A 20,553-nucleotide genomic window follows, 5' to 3' on the forward strand; every position below is an offset into this window, starting at 1 on the left:
AATGCCAATCATTTTTGGCACTCACGCAAATAATTGTAGTAGAATAAACAACACATAAGCACTTAATTTTTCTTGATCTCTTTACATGGTAATTAGATATCAAGAGCAAAGACCATAAAAGTTGGTGTACAGCAAGCTGTACCTCTTTTGATTTCTTTGCAAGCTTGTAGACTGGAAGATGTTTTGGCCTCGGAGTCGCACATTAGTTGGTTTCTTGAGGCGGAGTAGCTTGATTTACGTAATATTTTTAGAAGTTAAAAATTTGTTTTAGGATAAAAAAATTAATTGAAAGGCATATAATCTAGTTTTAGGATAAAAACTTACTTGATTAAACACAAAAAAAATAAATAAATAAATAAAATCAGAACAAAACAAAACCACCACCACCGCAAACAACAACACACACTTGTTAGTGGGGTCAAGACGTCGTCCAAATTCTCTTCTTGTCATCTCACTCTATCAGACCGCCATTAAACTTATGTTTGGCTAATACTGAAAATGCATGCTTTCACTTCTGCAACCTACGTGCAATCCTTCGGCAATCAGCATGTCTTCTACCTACTTCCCCTTTAGGAACCGGAAATTGTTCCTTTCCCAAAATTTATTTGTGTTCAAGGATTTGGCCTTCAATTTTCTTCTCCTAACATTGAGTTCTGATTACCTTACCAATACTGACCATGTGATTATGGGGTATCTCAATCTAATTAACTCAAGTAAACTAACAATTCGTAGAATTCTAAGTCGAATGTGAATAGTTCTCTAATTAAATCGTCAATAGGTGCCGTGCCTTTGATGTGTCATCAGTGAAGTTTAAGGCGAATCCCATCTATAATCTTCATAAGACCTCGAACGAAACGGCGAAAAGACATGCAGAAATGCCACCCGTAGCCAAGAATTGATCAATTGCTACCAATTCATAGAGAAAGGGTATCTTCTATAATTACAGCATGAACCTACCAACCAACGTGTTCAGAAGCAAAATAAATGTCATCACTGAAATTTTGGCGATTGATCATATAACTCGGTACTGGGTACACTATTCAATTTTGTCTTCATAGTCATCAGTAATTAGGTCGGTCATGAATGGCATCTTTAAGCTAAGCGGAGGCACCACCTTTTGCTCCATTCAAGTTGAAGTCACAAAATTGTTTATAGACTCTCCGAAGTTCAAGTGAGAATGAGAGGGGGAGTCGCAACTAGCAAGTTTTCGAAAGATGGCGTGTCGTCATGGGTGTACTCCGCACGACGACATGTCGTCTGGCATGTGAGATATTTGAAAACGTTAATCGTCGCCTGAGAGATTCGAACTCTCGCGGGGAAACCCCATGTACTTAGCAGGCACACGCCTTAACCACTCGGCCAAAGCGACGCTAATGGTTAACACGGAAAATTTATTTTATTAATCCTTTACATTCTGATTTCTGGACTAATACCTTCGGCCCAAGTTAACCTTAATAACAAAATATAAAGAAAAAAATCCCGAAATTTAGTACCACGGCAATTTTAGCATCACCAAAGTCACTATTCCTAATCAACTTGTCTTTTTGACCATTTTATCAGAAATGGTGAGTGTCTAGTTGTTAATTAATTGCATCGTGTGAAAACAACTAGTGTGGCCGTCAAATTTTCGCTTGAAAGAGTTGAAAAGGAATGATAAGAAAAAATATTTTCTATGTAGGGATTTGTTAGCACATCACGTGTGCTTTGATATTCTTCTGATCACTCCCTCTGAAATTCAATAGAGATCTCATTACTTCTCAAGTCCCATAATTCAGTAGGTAGAATAATAAGTCTCTCTCTATCTCTTTCTTTAAGTACAAGCCAAAAAATATATACAATGTAACTAAGTATTTGAAAATAAATATTTCCTCCATTAATTTATGGTTGGAGTAAATATTTCTTCAATTAGTGGGTCAAAAAGATGTTTCTCCAACGGATAAATATTTAGATTGTGCTATAATAAAATAAGTATAGTTAATCCATATAAATATCTAATATAAATATTAACCCACCTCTTATTATACAATTCATATTATATTTAAAAAAATTTCAAAAACAGAAGCATCAGTGTTTATAAAATAAGGTGCAAAGTACAAAGTAATTAAGAAAATTTTGATTAATTTGAAGGTAGCTTTAAACAATCAATGGTTTTTTTTGTTGGGGGAGGGAAATGATACCCCATTTGCGCAACTCACAAGGAAACAAATGGGAAACAAAGGGAACTTTCTGATTTGTACACAATCTTCTACAAGAGAAAGTAAAAAACCTTCACCCCTTTTAAGAATGCACACTCATTTAGGGATTCATTATCATTTTTATGTTTTTATAATACCCCACCTAGAATTGCACATTTCTAATCAATATAATCTCACTCCATAATCAATATATTATGTGTATTATTATTGAAATGTAAACAAATTAAAATTTTCATCTTTATCAGTTCTTGAATATAAGTGATCATTGTGACATCACGAAAGCATAATATGAAATGGCACAAAATTACAAATGTGTCTAAGATATTTTCTAGTAAGTTAATACCTTATTTTTTTTCGCTTGGGTTGAATCAAGTGTAACAAATGGAAGTATACATGTATAAATAGTAACAAAAAAAAAAAAAGGTGAAATAGGGTCATAAAATGGTGATCTTACTTTGATGCTTAAGTAAATGATTGAAAAATCCGAGTTGAATTATAAAATATTAAAGTTTTAGTGAACTCATCTCTCTTTGAGAGAGTAAAATTAATATTTATACTATACCACGTCTTTAGGTGAATGGGTTCTTTTATTTTGATGAATGTATGGAGTTATTGACTTGCGATTGACTTCTTCCTTCGTAGGGATGAAGTGATGTGTGGTGGATATAACTCCATCTTCTTTATTTTAGGAGGTCGTGGTGTGGTGGCGCAGCTGTTATAATCCGACCTCTGGGATGATGGGTTCTCATAACTCTCTCCACCCTTATTTCCCTTTCAAGCACCTTTTGAGAAAAATAATGGAGTAGGGGTCATGTTCCTATTTTTGTCCTCGTGGTTATTTTGTATTTAACTTCTTCAGCTATCTTGATCGTGTTTTAATCGTTCTTTTTATTGCTAAGTCTTATCCTTATATTTACACCTTGTTGGCTAAGTGGTTTTGACCGTAGCCTTGATCCAAGATTTCTCGTTTTTTCCCTTGAGGGATCCTTATTGCCTGCTCGTATAATGACAATGTTGATAAGCAGAGAAAATAATAATCACGGGAAAAGGAATGAATATATGTCATAGTCCTACAACTACTAATGAGTAGAGTACCTCCATCTAAATGTGTCTCGGCATCACTAAGCTGAAAAAAAAAATATTATTGATAAACAATAACGCATGTTTTATCTTCATAAATTATGAAAAAAAAAAAAAAAGATTCTACCAATATTTACAACTATATAAGAATTATGAGAATCATTCAACTAACAGGTTGCTGTGTTGCATTGCTGCCTCTGCATCAACTTTGCACGCGCATAACAAATCCAACTAGTATAAAGTGCTATGAGGCACAAAGTAGTGCACATGAGCACACGCATAACAAATCCAACCAGTATAAAGTGCTATAAGGCACAAAGTAGTGCACATGAGCATTAAAAACTAGCTAGGGGGTAGTGCCCTCCTTGTAATATGACAATTTGTCACTTATATGAGAATACCCTTTTAAAACTAATGGAGTTAATTTAATAGTTACAAGAAATAAGTTGAAGAGGAGATGGGCTTCTTCCTCATCAAGTAATGCTATCATCCTTTTCGATCGACGATGCTTTCTACGGCCTCATAGAAACAGGATTAATGGACCACCCACTCCTTCACCTAACCTTTGACCTTGTATAAATCAATATATATATATATATATATATAACAGCCATTGTAGTACAAGTTAAATCACTTATTAAATGATCGCCATTTTCGTTAATTTTGATGGCAGTCTTATGGTGCTTAGGAATTAGTCTAACTAGGGAAATATTCGGCCAAACGACATACAGATTCTTTAATTAGCTTCAAAAGTCGTTAGTGAAGATCTCAATCTCTCGTCTAGACAGTTTAGTTTCGCATGGTATGAAAACTTCGGTTCATTTGAGTTGATCATCATATTTTATTAAAAGTTCATGCGTAACTGTAAATATTTTTTTAGTATTGCTCCACCAATTAGTATGACTACATTAAAAAAAAAAAAAAAATTAAAACTACAGCTGGTGCATTTGGACCGCCGTCACCTACCTTGTACTCTAAATCATCTACAGTCGCTTCCACGTTTGTCACTACAATTATATATACTTACGGCCACCTGTAACCGATATCCACGTTTAAAACGACGATGGATATAGTTGTTAGGTTATATATTCTCATGGATCATTTTGCTAAAATCTTTTGACAACATCATGAGTTGGTGCATTTGATTAGCTCACACTCAAGTGTTACTCCCAGTCTTCAATTTTCAAAGGCCATCGCCTTTTTTCATGTGCAATAATCGAGGCTCTCGTGCTTTTTGGTCAGAGGGAAAAAAAAAAAAAAAAACCCTAATTCATTTCCTCTGTAATAGCTGGAATCGCGTCTGAATAAATAGTATACGTATAAATTGAGATGGGGATTCGGGAAGATAATTGAATGCTGTCTATATACAATTGGAAGATTCGACAATGGGTCGGTGAAGGAATTAAGCAAAAGACAAGTGTCCACGAATCACTTGATATTTTGTACTTCCTTATAAATACGTTAATTCTTTTTTAACTTATTCACGTAAAATTTACGAAGTGTAGCACTTTTTTATTTTTTTTTTTGGTAGCACAATTAGAGGACTTAGAATCTTATTTTACACACAAACATAAAAAGGTGGTCATTGGGACCAATGACAGCTACAAAATTAGCAAACTCTTCAAACTTGATAATTTAAATATATAAAATCACCAAAATAAACACCCCAACTAATATATAAGTCATTTAGAACATGAATTGGAAATCCCGTTCTTATATAATCTATTTGAAGAACGTATCTTTAACAACAATAACAAATTTTAAGAGCAATAAATCACCAGTAGAAATGTCATGATTATCTACTAATACGAATATTGTAATTTATTTTGGCAATTAAAAAATGATAACAAAAAATCAATTACACAAAACTTAGAATTTACTATTTGTTCCCGTCAGTGTAAAATAATAAACACTTTCTAAAAATATAAAAAATAAATGGTGTTGAGTACATAAAGGCACCAGGTCAGCCATACTACTGTGGTACGAGCAGAACACGGGGGTAAACATTATCCGAGCAGAGATGGATGCAACCAGGGAAACATACCGACCAGAAGTGTATGCCGAGCCGATACTCATCCCCAGGAAAGCGGGAACACGATCCCACAGAACCGCGGCCGTTACGCTTTTCCCAGAGCACAGAATCGCGGCCGTTACGCTTTTCCCAGAACACAGAATCGCGGCCGTTATGCTTTTCCCATAACACAGAATCGCGGCCGTTACGCTTTTCCCAGAACCGTTGAAGGACACGTAAGCTCCCACGTTTGCCACGATGCAACGGTTAGAGTCCCATGAGGGCTGCCATTACCCGAAAAAGGTGGGAGGAAGGGCAAACGGAAACGTGGGGACAGCGGCTATAAAAGAAAAGGAACTCGACGGGGAAAAGAAGAAAAAAGGGGGGAGAGAGGGAAAACGCTGCCAAATTGCATCCAGATCATTTTCTTACAAATTTCAGATAAACTTCTTGAACCCAAATTGATTTGTTTTCCCGTAAATACCTTGAGCTAACTTAGGCATCGAAGGGTTTACGTCGGCAAAACCACCGGCGTCTCTGATCCGTTTTTTGTGAGCGCAGGCTTATTTAGAGAAAGGAGGGCGATTCCAATCTTAGCGAACGAGTAACAGTAGATAACACAAGCGTTGGTGAAAGAATCTGGTCGGCTAAAAGGCGAGCATATTTCAGCATCAACAAGTCTTCTTACATTCAGAGTAAAATAATCATTTTATGAAATATTTTGTTAAATCTTCTGTTGGTGTTAATAGAAAAAAAATGAATAAATAATACACTTTTTGAATAAGATAAAAATTTTGATGTATTTTTAATAAAGTGTGAAATATTTAACTATTAGTAGATATTTTTCCTTAAATAAATGAAGAATTAAGTTCAGAATATAAATAGCAGAAACCGCGTGCGCAATTATGATTTATCAAAAAAAAATGATGAAATAAAAAGCACCGGAAGCGTGCGGCGCTTGGGCCAGATTTATCAGACTATATGCGAGGACAGTTTTTGTTGGCTCAATTGGCGCCATTAAATGCGGTTTTTCGCGTGGTGGGCCACCTCCTTCGTCTACGAACACTCACGTGCAGTGTGCACTATGGAGAACTGTCCTCGCACAAGCTCAGCTGAGCACCGCATCCTGGTCCGCGCACTATTGCCCCATCCCCCTCTTTTGAAACGTAAAATTCAAGTAAACAACTGCGTAGTTAATTTGGAAAGAAGCAGTTGGTCGGACCTTTAATAGTTTGAAATTGAGCATAAAAATTTTCTGTCCATGCGTAAATTCCACCTACTTAAATGCTCGTTTAGTTCATAATATTAAATCTCCGTTAACGTAGATAAATTTTAATAACAAAAAAGAGCTCCCACATAAATTTGGTTGTCCGAATTTTAGAAAAAAGGTTAAATATATCACCAATCAATAAAATCTTTTGAAAAATGTCATAATTATAAGATAGAACGTAATTTGATAGGATGATTATGCTCGCTGTAGAGTAATTCTAACGTAACCGAAACCCTAAAAAAAATCATCAATGAAATGTCGCAGTCAGACGGGACTTTGAGTGACGGTACATTGTCGAATAGTGGTAGCATGATGATTGAGAAGAGAATACGGCTTTTTTGCTGAGCTGTGCTCTGCTTTGTTTCGACAGTCAAAAGCACGCAGTGCAGAGGAAGATGAACGCGTCATAAAAATCTAGCCGTTACCCTTTGGTTGCAAATGCAATGCTTCCCACTGACGCTACGCTTTTTCACTTTTGATTATTGTTACCCTTTTTTTTTAATCCCTCAACTGCCCCTCTCTTCTTTCTCACTTATTGATGCGCGTGCCACACCTGATTATTATTTTAAAAATTATCAGCATATTGAGTAAGAGATTCAGAAAATAATAATAATAATTAACTGCTGGAGTTATAAGTGAATCAGTAAAAAGGGAAAACAATAAGGTCAAATGTTGATTCTTAAAAAATTCATTCAATATCTCAAGAGTACGTTGTACTGTATTGCAGCCAAATTTAAATAAATATACACAATAAAATATTCATAATTTAATACTTTAATACATTAATAACCACTATTATATAATAACTTTTTATAATTCTAACTTAGAAGAAAGGGCAAAATTCAAAATAAGGTAATAATACTTTGTGTCGAAATCTTTAAATAATTTTGTGGTCCTATTCTTATCATAAATTAATGATTGTTAAAATTATAAATATAATTGTTATATTATCTTATTACTTCTAAAAGTTATAGGATTGAATTTTGAAATTATAAGAATTTTAATTTTTTAATGTAATTTATATTTAGTGGAATAATTTAATTTAGTTAGTTACGTTGACGCCGAAATCTGGTCGAGTTGGTTAGTAGCTTGATACCAAACCTTTGCACCAGCATTAAATTTATTTGTTGGGGGAAGCGGCTTGTTAATCTCCAAGAACATCATACGACCATGAGCAGATAATCTGCGAGCTGATAATCTACAAGCACCTAAAACCACAAAAGATAGTAAGAGGCGCTGAAAGTTTTTCCAAAGTTAACCTTCCGACGCGTAAGTCAGTGTATGGGTTTTACCGAAAATTAAAATATATAAATGAATAGTTTCTGATTTCTTTGTAAAGATGAGTGAAGACTCTCTCATAGTGAAAAATAGTAAAAAACTCATAGAGAGAAAAGTTGAACCCCCCTTAGCGTGATTTCTTGGGGTTTTTATATATACCCCAAAATCTACGACCTTAGAGCGTGAGAATAACCATTAATTGATCAAATTCATGCCTTGATTTTTCTGAGGCAATTTGTGGTGGTTCATTTTGACTGAGTCTTGTTTCCTAGTAATCTCTTGGGTGAGATGATCTGCTTGAGGTCACGAAATAATCCCCTGATCAAGTTGAATTTCTCAAATTGACCAAATACTTTTCTGGCCGAGGTGATGTGTTCGAGGTCACCAAATAACATCTTGATCGAGGTGATTTGTTCGAGATCATCAAATAACATCATATTCGAGATAATTTGCTCGAGATCACAAAATAACATCCTGGTCGAAGTAATCTGTTTCAAGTTATCAAAATTATCACTTGGTCGAGGTGGTTTGCTAAGATCGCCAAAACTTTTCTCTTCATAGCCTATCAACCATTTGTTCACTGTTTACTTAGAGGAGATCATGGTAACCTTATTTTATTCCCCAAATAAGTTAGATTGGTAACATACAATGAATTTTTAGATGATTAAAACATAAACGTATATTCATTGAATTATATATACACTCTATAAATTAATAAATTATTAATTTATTGATTAATTAATTCCTCTTTTTTGTGTGCTTAGAGATTGAATGATGTAGCTTAATTTTCTATGACACATTCTTTTTAAGTTATATTACAATTTACTAATATTTAACATTATAAATCTACATAAACTCATGTTTTAGTCAGATGATGGAATAAAGTAGATGTATTTTAAATATTTTAAAAAATAATAATCAACCCAATGGTCAGAAGGGGAATGAGATGTGTACTCCTAAATATTTTTTTGAAAAATCAATCAACATGATATACATGAGTTTCAAAACTATCATTTTGTAGATTAGAGTCAGATGGCTTTACCACCAGACTAAGAAATAATTTATGTATCTAGACCATTGCGAGTGCTTGTGAGTGCAATTTATTAACTTTTCGAATTAAAAAAGTGGCTAGCCAATACTCAATAATTCACTAGAGTGGCATGAAAATGTGTGCCCAAAGGAACTGACGATGAGGGATGATTCACTGCGTTGGCAGAGTTGTGGACTAAAGAAACTAACTATTGCATCAACGACAACAAATGGGAAAAAGATTCAATCAACGATCAAAGGATTAAGATGGATGATTAGTGGATACCTACACACCGCGTTCGATATCTTGGTATTAATTAGAGATGGCCAACGGGTCGGGCGATACATGACACGAGACGGACACAGTACGTCAGTACGTGTTCGTATAATATAGTATGGCATGAGTATGTTTTGATAGAATACATGGGTGCAACATGACACGTACGCGAACTGGATTGGATTTGGTTGAAATTTTAAGCATGTGACCCTTAAAAGTACGGCACAACATGTGAAAAAGCCTTTAGTAAGTATTTTTTATTTTTTAATGAAAGTAAAATTTATTTATTTTTTTAATTTTAAAATAACTAAAAATTAAATCTTTTAATATATTTTATTATCGTAAATTTTTTAAATTTATTTAATTCTTAGTTTTAAAAAATACTCTAATCATTTTATGTTTATTTATTAAATAAATAGATGATATCATATTTATTAAATAAATAGATGATATCATTATTTTAATAAATAAAATTATAAATATCATGATTTTATAAAATGTATATATTAATGTTATTATACATTATAATCTATGATTCTATGTAAGTTTAAGTTAATGGTTAACTTAACACTTAAAAAAATATTATTAGTATTATTATTATTGTTGTTAATTATTAAAAAAGAATTTTAATACTACAAAGTCTAATTTAGTAGTTAATATTATATTAAGTTATTATTATTAGTTTATTATTATTTAATATAAATTTAAATTTTAAACTTTTGGTTTTATTTTGGTGGGTCGGGTCGGACTCGGCATGGGTTAATCTCTAGTATTAACGCCCGAAAATCCACCCAAAATTACATCCTCGGAACACGACAAACAACCATCACGAATATTCACGATTCACACTGCCATCATTGATTATCATCATTAATTTTTCTTTTGCCAGCCTTAAAGCAACAGAGTCTCTCTTCTCTTATCCACACGATCGTAATTTGTCTTATATAATACAAGTAAATAATTATAACAAAATGTAAAAGCATTGCATGACTCGACAGGGGAGACCAATGATGGCATAATGGTAAATAAAGGCAATAAGGAGGCTTGTGTGATTCTGTATGTGTTTAAAAACCCGACATAAGTGCAGCGTCTCTTTTATCCTCTCTGACAGTCGCAGACCTATAGCGACTGTAATAGTTTGTACTTTCAAACTTTGAAATAAAAAAAAGCTTCATCTTCTCAGCATTGCCATGGCGTCTTTCTTCTTCTTCACCGGACTTCTTCTTCTCCTACCATGCTTGTCACTCTCAGTGACGGCGGCCAAGCAAACCTACATAGTTCACATGAAACACCAAGCAAAGCCATCAACTTTCTCCACCCACAACGATTGGTACGCATCGAGCGTTCAGTCTCTCTCATCTTCCACAGATTCTCTTCTGTACACCTACAACACCGCATACAACGGCTTCGCTGCCTCACTTGACCCAGATCAAGCCCAGGCTCTCCGCCAATCCGACGCCGTTCTCGGAGTCTACGAGGACACTCTCTACACCCTCCACACTACTCGGTCCCCTCAGTTCCTCGGCATCAGCTCTGACTTCGGCTTGTTGGCAGGCTACAGCAAGCTCGACTTCGACAAGGCCTCCCTTGATGTTATCATTGGTGTTCTCGACACTGGGGTTTGGCCCGAGTCTAAAAGTTTCGATGACTCCGCCATGCCTGAGGTTCCAACCAAGTGGCGCGGCCAGTGCGAGTCCGGTCCTGATTTTAGTCCCAAACTTTGTAACAAAAAGCTCATTGGCGCTCGTTTTTTCTCCAAAGGCTACCACATGGCTGGTGGAAGTTTCTCTAAGAAGCCAAACGAACCCGAGTCGCCTCGTGATTATGACGGACACGGTACCCACACGGCCAGTACGGCGGCCGGCGTACCCGTCGCCAATGCCAGTCTCCTCGGTTACGCCAGCGGCGTCGCTCGTGGAATGGCCACGCACGCGCGTGTGGCCACCTACAAAGTTTGCTGGAAAACTGGATGTTTCGGATCCGACATTCTTGCGGGCATAGATCGGGCCATTCAGGACGGTGTGGATGTCCTCTCTATGTCCCTCGGTGGTGGATCCGCACCGTATTACAGAGACACCATTGCTGTCGGTGCGTTTGCGGCAATGGAGAAGGGCATTGTGGTCTCTTGCTCTGCCGGAAACAGTGGGCCAACTAAGGCCTCGCTTGCCAACGTGGCTCCGTGGATCCTGACCGTTGGTGCCGGCACTTTAGATCGCGACTTCCCGGCTTACGTGTTTCTTGGAAACAAAAAGAAAGCCACTGGTGTCTCACTCTATAGCGGAAATGGGATGGGAAATAAACCGGTCAGTTTGGTTTACAATAAAGGTTCAAACGGTTCTTCTTCTTCCAATCTGTGTTTGCCCGGTTCACTCCAACCGGAACTTGTGCGTGGGAAAGTAGTTATCTGCGACAGGGGAATCAACGCACGTGTGGAGAAAGGAGCTGTAGTACGTGACGCTGGTGGTGTTGGGATGATACTCGCGAACACCGCAGCCAGTGGTGAGGAATTGGTGGCTGACAGTCACTTGTTGCCGGCGGTGGCCATTGGGAGGAGGATGGGTGATATAGTCAGGGAGTATGCCAAGACGGTTCCAAATCCAACGGCTCTGCTTACGTTCGGCGGGACCGTACTGAACGTGCGGCCCTCTCCGGTTGTGGCGGCGTTTAGTTCTCGTGGGCCCAACATGGTGACTCCGCAAATCTTGAAGCCGGATGTCATTGGGCCTGGGGTTAACATCTTGGCCGCGTGGACCGAAGCTAGTGGGCCCACTGAGTTGGAGAAGGACACTAGGAGAACAAAGTTCAATATAATGTCAGGTATGAAATTGCACCCCCAACGGTTATTTTCTGCTTCCCATGGTTTTGAATTTCATATATCGTTAGGTTTTGCATGTTCTTCTTATGAGTTGACTCCTGATGGCTTGGATTATGTTGTTAACATTCTTTTCCAAAAGAATTGATAGAAACGTTTTTTTCAACTAAAACGAAGAGTTAAGTTATTGGTAAAAGATCACTTCGCATTTGGTTGGACCAGTCCATGTTATTTGATGGAATGGGATTGTGATGTTAATGCTTGGTCAAAAGTTTCTGATTAAGAGAAGTGATGCTGACATTTTAATTCGTGGAAAACTGAAAAAAAAAATGATCCATTTTCAAATGTAACGGTAAATAGCTTTTGTAATTAGTAGTGTAGTGATACAAAAATGCTGCTTTGCCCGGACAAAAGCAAAAGCACTCGTGAGGATTCTCCACTGCAAGATTTGGGTGTCGATAGAGGATTCTCCACTACAAAATTGATCATGCCGTTGAAAAAGTATGCAATTAATTAGCCTGACCTGACAATATAGTGAGCAAACGCTGTATGCCACTTCCTTTTCACATTGTGGACTAGTGGTGTGTGTTGTAACCGACCAACCTTTATGAATTTTTAGTTTAATAATAGGATTAGCTGTTAGGCTCGTGATTTTTTTTTTTTTTTAAAGAGCATTAGGAATGTGATTAAGAACCTAATAGAAAAGGAGGGGGGGGGGGGGGGGGGGGGGGAAATCCCTACTTGATTTGTTGTTTTCTTTGATTTCCAGGTAGATCAACAAGCACCTTTGCAAGTTGCAATATTAAAATTGAGTTGAAATCTAACAGTTTTCATTTTGTGATGAAAATGTAGGTACATCTATGTCATGCCCACACCTCAGCGGTGTTGCTGCCTTGCTCAAAGCAGCCCACCCAGACTGGAGCCCAAGTGCTATCAAATCTGCTCTGATGACGACTGCTTATGTTGTGGACAACACCAAATCTCCTCTCCACGATGCCGCAGATGGTAGGCTCTCAACCCCGTGGGCTCATGGTTCGGGCCATGTTAACCCGCAGAAAGCCATCTCTCCAGGCCTTGTATACGATGCTTCAACAGAAGACTACATAGCATTCTTGTGCTCTTTGGGCTACACCATTGAACATGTTAAGGCCATTGTCAAGCGACCCAACATCACATGTACGAGAAAATTCAACACCCCTGGTGAACTGAACTACCCATCATTCTCAGTCCTGTTTGGGGACCAGAGGGTTGTCCGGTACACTCGGGAGTTGACAAATGTTGGGCCTGCAAGATCATTGTACAATGTGACCGTGGATGGCCCATCTACCGTTGGCATCTCAGTGAGGCCTAAAAGGCTTCTGTTCAGGACTGTAGGAGAGAAGAAGCGATACACAGTAACATTTGTTGCAAAGAACGGTGACCAGAAGATGGGTGGAGCTGCATTTGGTTCAATTGTTTGGGGAAATGCTCAACATCAAGTTAGGAGCCCAGTTGCGTTTTCATGGACACAGTTAATGAGCTAGAAATGGTGTTTTTTCGGTTCGCGTTCTGGGTTTTCGGGTTATGGCCCCCTGCAACGGGTTAGAAATTATTGCTAAAGGCCCTGGTCCATCTTGGAAAACTGGGAGTTGAACAAACTTGGTGAATGGTTGTGAATTTTATGAAGGCAGTCCAGAATTTGGAGTGGCCACTGGCCAATGAAGCGAGATATATTTATGTGCTTGTAAAATTAATGGAATAGAATGGCATTACCAGTTTTAAGATATTTGCTTTCAAAATTGTGCAATTGAGTTAACTTTAGAATTTGCTGTTGGTGGTTAGTTTAAATTTTGTTTTAACATTGTTCAGCAAAATCATTTTTATTGATTGAGCAAATAATTAGAATGTGGATGGCCACGATGGGAATTATTTACGGAAAAGCTGAAAGAAAAGACGTCGCTCTGTGGTTGCAGATTTTTTTTTGAAAATACGGCCTGCCAATTCCATTATTCACATCCCCAATAATTAATTAGTTGTCGGTCCGCTGATTTGAATTATCGATGTTGAAGGGTTGCAGCATCAAGGATAGGGATGCAGTGCGATTATTGAAAATAAATGTTTGGTTGTATCCGGCCTAGCATTATCGATTCCTCCATAAATCAAATTAAGGTTGACAATTTGACATTAGATCCAAGAAAGAAAAAAAAAAGGTTAAAATTATTCCAAAATTTGCAACACATATACTCCGGTATATACTGGTAAAATGGCATGTTGACAAAGCTTCCAGATGAAGCTAGGGTTTAACTACTAGAAGAATAGAGAGCATGGGTTACAGGTGCAACAGTTCCTTTTACAGCTGCAGTTAAGGCAGTTACTTTTACAGCTGCAATGAAGGGGCACTTTTGGACATTTAAGACTAGGGCATTTCCATTGGCAACAACAAGAGCAATCCAGGCAAGATGGAAGCCGGAAAATGCAACAACAATCTCTGCTGCACGAAACTTTTCTACAGCACCGTGATCGTGGGCACGATTTTGGACACGACCAACACCAGCACTTGGGTATTGAACAGCAAGTACACGGACGGCAACAACATATACTGCAGTCACTACAGTCACAGCAGCGTGGTAATTCTATATGAATCGAGCATTTAGAATAACAGCAACAGCAAATCCAAGAAAGCCAAGAGAAGTTAAAACAGGGTGTTCCACTGCACAACAAAGGAAACGTTAGATATCAAGTCTTTTGTCATTGAATGACTAGTCCTTTACTAGTGCATTTCAATTCGATACGAAATACATGACAGTAGAAGAAATAAATGATACCATAGCCACTTCCAAAAGCGGCATGACCTTCGATTCTTCCGATTTCTGCTTACAAGAGAGAAAATGTAAGGATTCTAACCTCCCTCTAAAACTAGACCAAAAAAAAAATGACAAGTGGGTGGCTGCTTTCTTACACAGGTATTAGAGGATCTGACTTTGCCACCACAAAATCAGCAACCCTGAAAATTTTCAATTTGGTATATTATAACTCTGATAAAATTGCAAGAATACTTCAGTTCAGAATGAAAAGAACTGTAAATATGATGCTCTGCTAGGCAATTGCAGGACTTAACATACTCTTTGCAGCTTCTGGAAGCAGGATGAAAGCGATCAACTGTTTTCAGTTCCTCCTGCACAAAGCAAAAATTGTTATTGATATCTTACCATTCCAAACTATGCTTTCAAAAGACCAATCTGAACTAACTATTGAATCAACCGTTCTGTAAAAAAATAAAAAAAAAACATAAATTGTGTAGAGCCACTGAGTTTTGTCCATCAGGTTGCTCTAATTTCTAACACATTTATGCGCATCATATGAACAATGGTTAATAGAGTTGTTCATACTTCATACACTATGCCTGCATCAATCATTCTAAATTTCCCAAAACCCATTCTCCAAATTTTTCCCACCGTCCAAACAGTGGAATCAATTAATACGCCGCACAGACCTGAAGTTGCTAGTTAGTTGGACTTGAGCGGTCAGTACCAATGACAAATAACTATCATCTAACAATTTAAATTCCTCGCCAATATATGTCAATTATCGGTTATGCCTTTTTCAGGCAAAGGCTACCAATCCATAAATGAACAATTAAACTAAATGAAAATATTTGTGCTATAGCTACTCTTCTGCACTCCGTGATGTTCGTAAGAATATATCACTCAAAATTCATGCCTCGAAACTCTTATCGAGTATCAACTAATCATGATACAAAAAGTTAAAACAGAGTAAAAATAAGTTGAAAAGGAAAAGAAAACTTTCCACTTGCAACACTTCAGAATTCAGATTACCATTTTTAACTCCTACAACTTCTGACTGCTCAGTAATCACAAGAGTGTGTGTAACTATTTCTGTTGATAAAAAAATATAATAATAAAAAAATAACAACCCACCTCAAGAAAACTAATCTCTCTCTCAAGCACCTGAACCTTGGCCAGTTCCCGGCGCTTGCCATACAAATCCGGATACTCAGGCGGGGATTTGGGACACGGCGGCGGAAGTGAAGGCACTGAAGAAGAGGACCCAGAATGAGCAGCCATTACCAGAAACTTGAACTTTTCCGGTCGATGGCAGTGAAAAACGTTGAGTATTCACTCAAAAACACACACTTGTTTCAGGAAAAGAAAAAAAAAGTGGGGGGGGAAAGGAACCGCAAAACCAAAATAAGACTGAGAAACAATACTGGTATATAGGCAAAAATAGCACAAGTAGACTTGCAGCAATGCGGTACTGGACAAAGGAGAAGCGGGCAAGTAATGTTAGGTGTGATGCTAATACGAAAAGATTGTTGCACTGGGCAGTGGCAGAGGCAGTAATTAGTGCTTCTGACAAGGATAATTACTGACTGAGAAAATAATGGAAGAGGGGCTCGGGGTAGGCCTCTGCCTCTGCAGGAGATGAAACACTAGAGTAGAAAAAATTTTAAAATCCCTCTTAGATACGTCAATTACATAATAAATAAATAATATTATAATATGTTTATTTACATTAAACGACCAACATATAATTGGTGGTTTTTTTTTTCTAAATTAACTAAATATAGATATTTAATTAATTAACTATATTATCTCTAATATATTATATAATTTCTTAAAAAAAAAAAACAGGGCAGAGCAAATGTAACGTAATGATATTAAGATGACATTTATAGTGCGTGGTTAATTGTTGGTGCAGGGATTAAATAGGTGATTAAATAGTAATAATGAGGATAAAAAGAGTGTCATTATTGTGTCACAGACCGTGCGTGGTGAAGAGAGATCTGATCTTTTTCTAGACACAACCTTTGTGCATGGTAATAATGATGATAGTAATAATATTGGTAAAGACGGCTGGAAAAAGCCTGCAGTATGTTCTCTTTGTACGAACACCCTGTTCAGCTAAAATAAGCAAAGAGATTGATCCGAGTTTTCATCAGCTTTGTTTCACACACAACGCATAAACTGTAGATTCTGTTCTTGCATTTGGTTTTGGTTAATTGTGGGTGGGTGGCAGAGGCAAGAGACGCGAAAAGCACGATGCAGTAACTCAGATGGGCACGTGACGGCTGCGTAGGAAAGATAAAAGATTTGTGTGTCTTTGATTTTCTCAACTACAACAGCATACATAAGAATCAAACAAGCCCTGACTTTGAGAACGTTGAAAAAAAAGAAAAAAAAAATGGCCTCTATTCACCTACTGGGTAAATTCTAAGTTGTGCTGAACCCCTTTTCAAAAGATTTGCATGATTACATGCCCCATATCTGCCTTTGAATTTGAACCGGTGAGGGAACAAAAGGCAAAAAAAATCGTCGTCGAGAATCGGGGTTACTGTTCTGCCACTTGACTCGTTGGACATATTAATTATTATTTTAGACGCTTGAGCATACGATGTAATGACCAAATTTACTGCTTAATAGAAACTGTCTGTTGGGATTAAAGAATGATAATTATCTCATTACCGCACGGAACTTGTGGGTATAATCTAAAATTTTTACTTAAGCAGGAAGGAAAGGATTGTGTTATGAATGTAAAACACACAATAATTGTGTTTACGTACGGGTCTCGAGCAGGCAGAAACTGAGAAAATCAGAGTCAGATTGAAATCCACGCGCACTCGAGCGGCGTGAGCTCGGATCTCTATGTGTTTTTTGGGTCCCAATTTTCCCCCAAGGGCCCCACGTTGAGAGGACAAGTCATCGCAACTTCGATGTATTCCCGCTCTTTCCAACGTACAAACTGCAAAAAATAAAATAAAAATGAGGAAGGTAAAACACGAGCGTAGGAAAGTGACGTGTCAAGTCCGTGGAGCAGGTTAGAAATTAAATGGGAGGAAAGGTTAACGTGAGCCGGTGTGCGTACTATATAATATCTAAGTTGCGAAGTCGAGAGGTATGGGCAATCATCCTCGCTTTCCAATCGGCCATGATGACTTTACGTGTACAAAGTTACACGTGCCCTGTGCTGCAGTGACGCTTATTCGGTAATGTCCTGAATCCGAATCAGCTGATTCTTTCCGGCCCCATCATTACAAATGGATCGACTTTGGCCCAAGTATCTGATGGTTCGATTCTAGGACTTTGGGTCACAGATTACCGCTCATGGCCCAAATCCAGTATCAGAAATGTAAAACCTTCGTGCTATATATAGTTTACACTTTACACCTTACACAACGGGTATTTCAAAGAGTATTATTATTGCATCAACAAGCAATGTCTGCTTAACTAGCTTTACTGTTTGCCACGTGGCTTGATTAACATCTATTACAATAAAAAATGGGATCACAGATACGTGTACTGGTGTACATGAACTTTGGAGTTTCCCAAACGTTAGTCGTGATGAAGTTGAAGATATAGCTAGTAATATTCCACGGCTATTGAAAATTTGAAATCGTGCTGAGACTCCTCTTTTCAATAATGCAACCTTATTTTGTATCCAAAATATTCTCTTTCTGGTCATACAGCTGCCCAATTTTTCAAAAAAGCTCACAATCACAAAAGCTCTTTTTGAAAATAACCCATGGTCGCTCAAAGAAAAGAAACGTGATGAAGCTCGAAGCTTTGCCCATGCATCTCCACGCTATCATTTAATTGGTTAAGATTGGAGCGTGTGAAAATGGAAATCATCATCTTCAACAAGTAAACGCAACATATTCTTCCACCTTATTCCAGCATATTTACATAGTCAAAAGTCGGCCAAACTTTGAACCACAATGCATAGCATGTAAGCAAACCCATCTTATAATTCATCAAACTTCAATTTGTTTTCTCCATATTGTTGCTTGGGCTAACTTTACTTCTTTGTATTATTGTGTATGTGTATATATATACGTGTGTGTGTGTGTGTGTGTGGCATGTGGATGGGTAGTTTCATTGAAGCCAACTTAAAAGAGAGTTCATTCTATTACATATACACGAATTACGGTTTGATCAGATCATATCATCAAATGAGTACAAAGGCGAATGTGATTATGACGCCGATCATAAGTAAGATATACTGCTCTTCATCTCAGACGTTGCTTGTGGTTAGGAGGAGGCCACACGTAGTCAATGGAGGAGGATTTGTGGTAACAGATTGCAGCCAAAAGATCATTTTCAGGGTTGACGGCTGCGGTGTTCTTGGTACAAAAGGGGAGCTGGTTGTTAGACATGCTGATGGAGATGCCGTCGTTCTCATCCGTCGCAAGGTAATCGTCTACTCTTATTATTATAATCATATCATACTATAGACAGTGGCGAGGCCATAATTTGGGTTCATAATGGAGAAACCATGCAGAAACTTGACGAGGAATGACATACAACTGAAACATTGGGGGGCGGGGCCAAAACATGTACAAAATAAACGTAAATATTTCTAGAATTTCATTAAAAGTCTTCTATCTTTGCATGCTCTACGTAATTCGGATTTTGATCGTAGATGCATTTAGTTAAATTAATATCGGTGAATAGAGGTTTTGTGCTGATTAATTATCTTTCAAAAGCTTCATTCATATTCACGGCTGACTGGATTTTGGATATGCTTTATTCGTTAATGCACGTCACCGGGTAAATATGTACATGCGCAAGGAATTTCTTGCAAAGTTATTACGTGACAGAATCAATCTACAATTAATTATTACTTCAAGCAAATAACTTTCGATTACCACGTACGTTGATAAAATATAAATATATAACATATGAATTTCGTCCGTATCAATTAGACAACTTAATTCGCTGGTTGAATTTCAATTTCAGGGAGGGGTGGTTGAGGCCCTCAGCATTCATAAAAAATGGAAGGGTTACGCTTTTGACTATCAAGGATCTAAGAAGTTAGTGTTTACCTTAAAAGAACCACCCAGCAGTTCATGTTTAGTGAGGAACAGTTCCATAAGAATCTCCACTGAAACTACAGCCAGAAGCAGCAACTTTGAGGTCAAAGGTTACTTCCCAGATAGAGACTGCATCATTGTTGATCCCAGTGGCAACATTGTAGCTCAGGTATACAATCAAGTCCACGTTCTAAAAGTTGTAGAAATTGCTTTATTTTTATTCGTTTAAAAAGAAAGCAAAAGTATGCTAAAGCTGCAGTGTTCGTTTTGCTTTTGATCACATAGTGATGATTCCGTTTAAATATGATAGATTGGAGTGAAGAAAGAAATACAAGACTTGATGGAAAGCAAGGATCTGTATCACATAGTGGTGAAACCGGGGATAGATCAGGCCTTTGTTGTTGGGGTCATTGCCACTCTCGACTATATTTATGGCGAATCTACTAGGTGCTGATCAATCAGAACTTTTACCAACTAATGTCATTGAAACTATGTAAAATCATGGGAAAATTGCGTCCCCTTCAAGCTGTGTTAAATTTAATTATGGGTTTTTTTTTCTTCTTCCGTTGTTTATATATGTGTCAAGCTTGATGATGTATTGTATCTCTTTTGTACATGTATTATATACTGTCAATGAATTGAAGCAGTGAAAGCTCGAGAATGATAAATTTTGTGCAAGTCTTGAGTGACGCCCAATGAATGGTCTCTGCCGTTGATCGCTTCGTGTAACAAGAGTGTGTCGAAATTTTAAAGACATCTTTTTGCCTGTGCAATTATATATTTTTAAAATTTAA

At 37.4% G+C, this 20,553-nt stretch overlaps 3 protein-coding genes and 1 non-coding gene across 4 annotated transcripts; 2 read left to right on the forward strand and 2 right to left on the reverse strand.

The window, feature by feature from the left end:
• Nucleotides 1–1,287: 1,287 nt before the first annotated feature.
• Nucleotides 1,288–1,369, reverse strand: TRNAS-GCU (transfer RNA serine (anticodon GCU)). The gene has a single exon. It is a non-coding gene; the product is annotated as a tRNA-Ser (tRNA).
• Nucleotides 1,370–10,230: 8,861 nt separating this feature from the next.
• On the forward strand, nt 10,231–13,715 carry LOC102612660 (subtilisin-like protease SBT1.8). Its single transcript, XM_006474659.4, has 2 exons — nt 10,231–11,957; nt 12,805–13,715. Exons 1-2 carry the CDS (start codon nt 10,331–10,333, stop codon nt 13,473–13,475), a joined length of 2,298 nt encoding a protein of 765 aa, XP_006474722.1. The 5' UTR covers nt 10,231–10,330; the 3' UTR covers nt 13,476–13,715.
• Nucleotides 13,716–13,734: 19 nt separating this feature from the next.
• LOC102614723 (guanine nucleotide-binding protein subunit gamma 3) lies at nt 13,735–16,362 on the reverse strand. The gene is made up of 5 exons (XM_006475036.3): nt 15,870–16,362; nt 15,054–15,106; nt 14,891–14,935; nt 14,757–14,801; nt 13,735–14,641 (listed from the first exon to the last, which is right to left on the reverse strand). Exons 1-5 carry the CDS (start codon nt 16,014–16,016, stop codon nt 14,239–14,241), a joined length of 693 nt encoding a protein of 230 aa, XP_006475099.1. The 5' UTR covers nt 16,017–16,362; the 3' UTR covers nt 13,735–14,238.
• A 2,337-nt stretch (nt 16,363–18,699) lies between these two features.
• LOC102612353 (protein LURP-one-related 6) lies at nt 18,700–20,553 on the forward strand. Its single transcript, XM_025097193.2, has 3 exons — nt 18,700–19,138; nt 19,686–19,928; nt 20,070–20,553. Exons 1-3 carry the CDS (start codon nt 18,767–18,769, stop codon nt 20,211–20,213), a joined length of 759 nt encoding a protein of 252 aa, XP_024952961.1. The 5' UTR covers nt 18,700–18,766; the 3' UTR covers nt 20,214–20,553.

The sequence above is a fragment of the Citrus sinensis genome, chromosome 9 (assembly GCF_022201045.2).
Source record: "Citrus sinensis cultivar Valencia sweet orange chromosome 9, DVS_A1.0, whole genome shotgun sequence".
Classification (NCBI taxonomy): domain Eukaryota; kingdom Viridiplantae; phylum Streptophyta; class Magnoliopsida; order Sapindales; family Rutaceae; genus Citrus; species Citrus sinensis.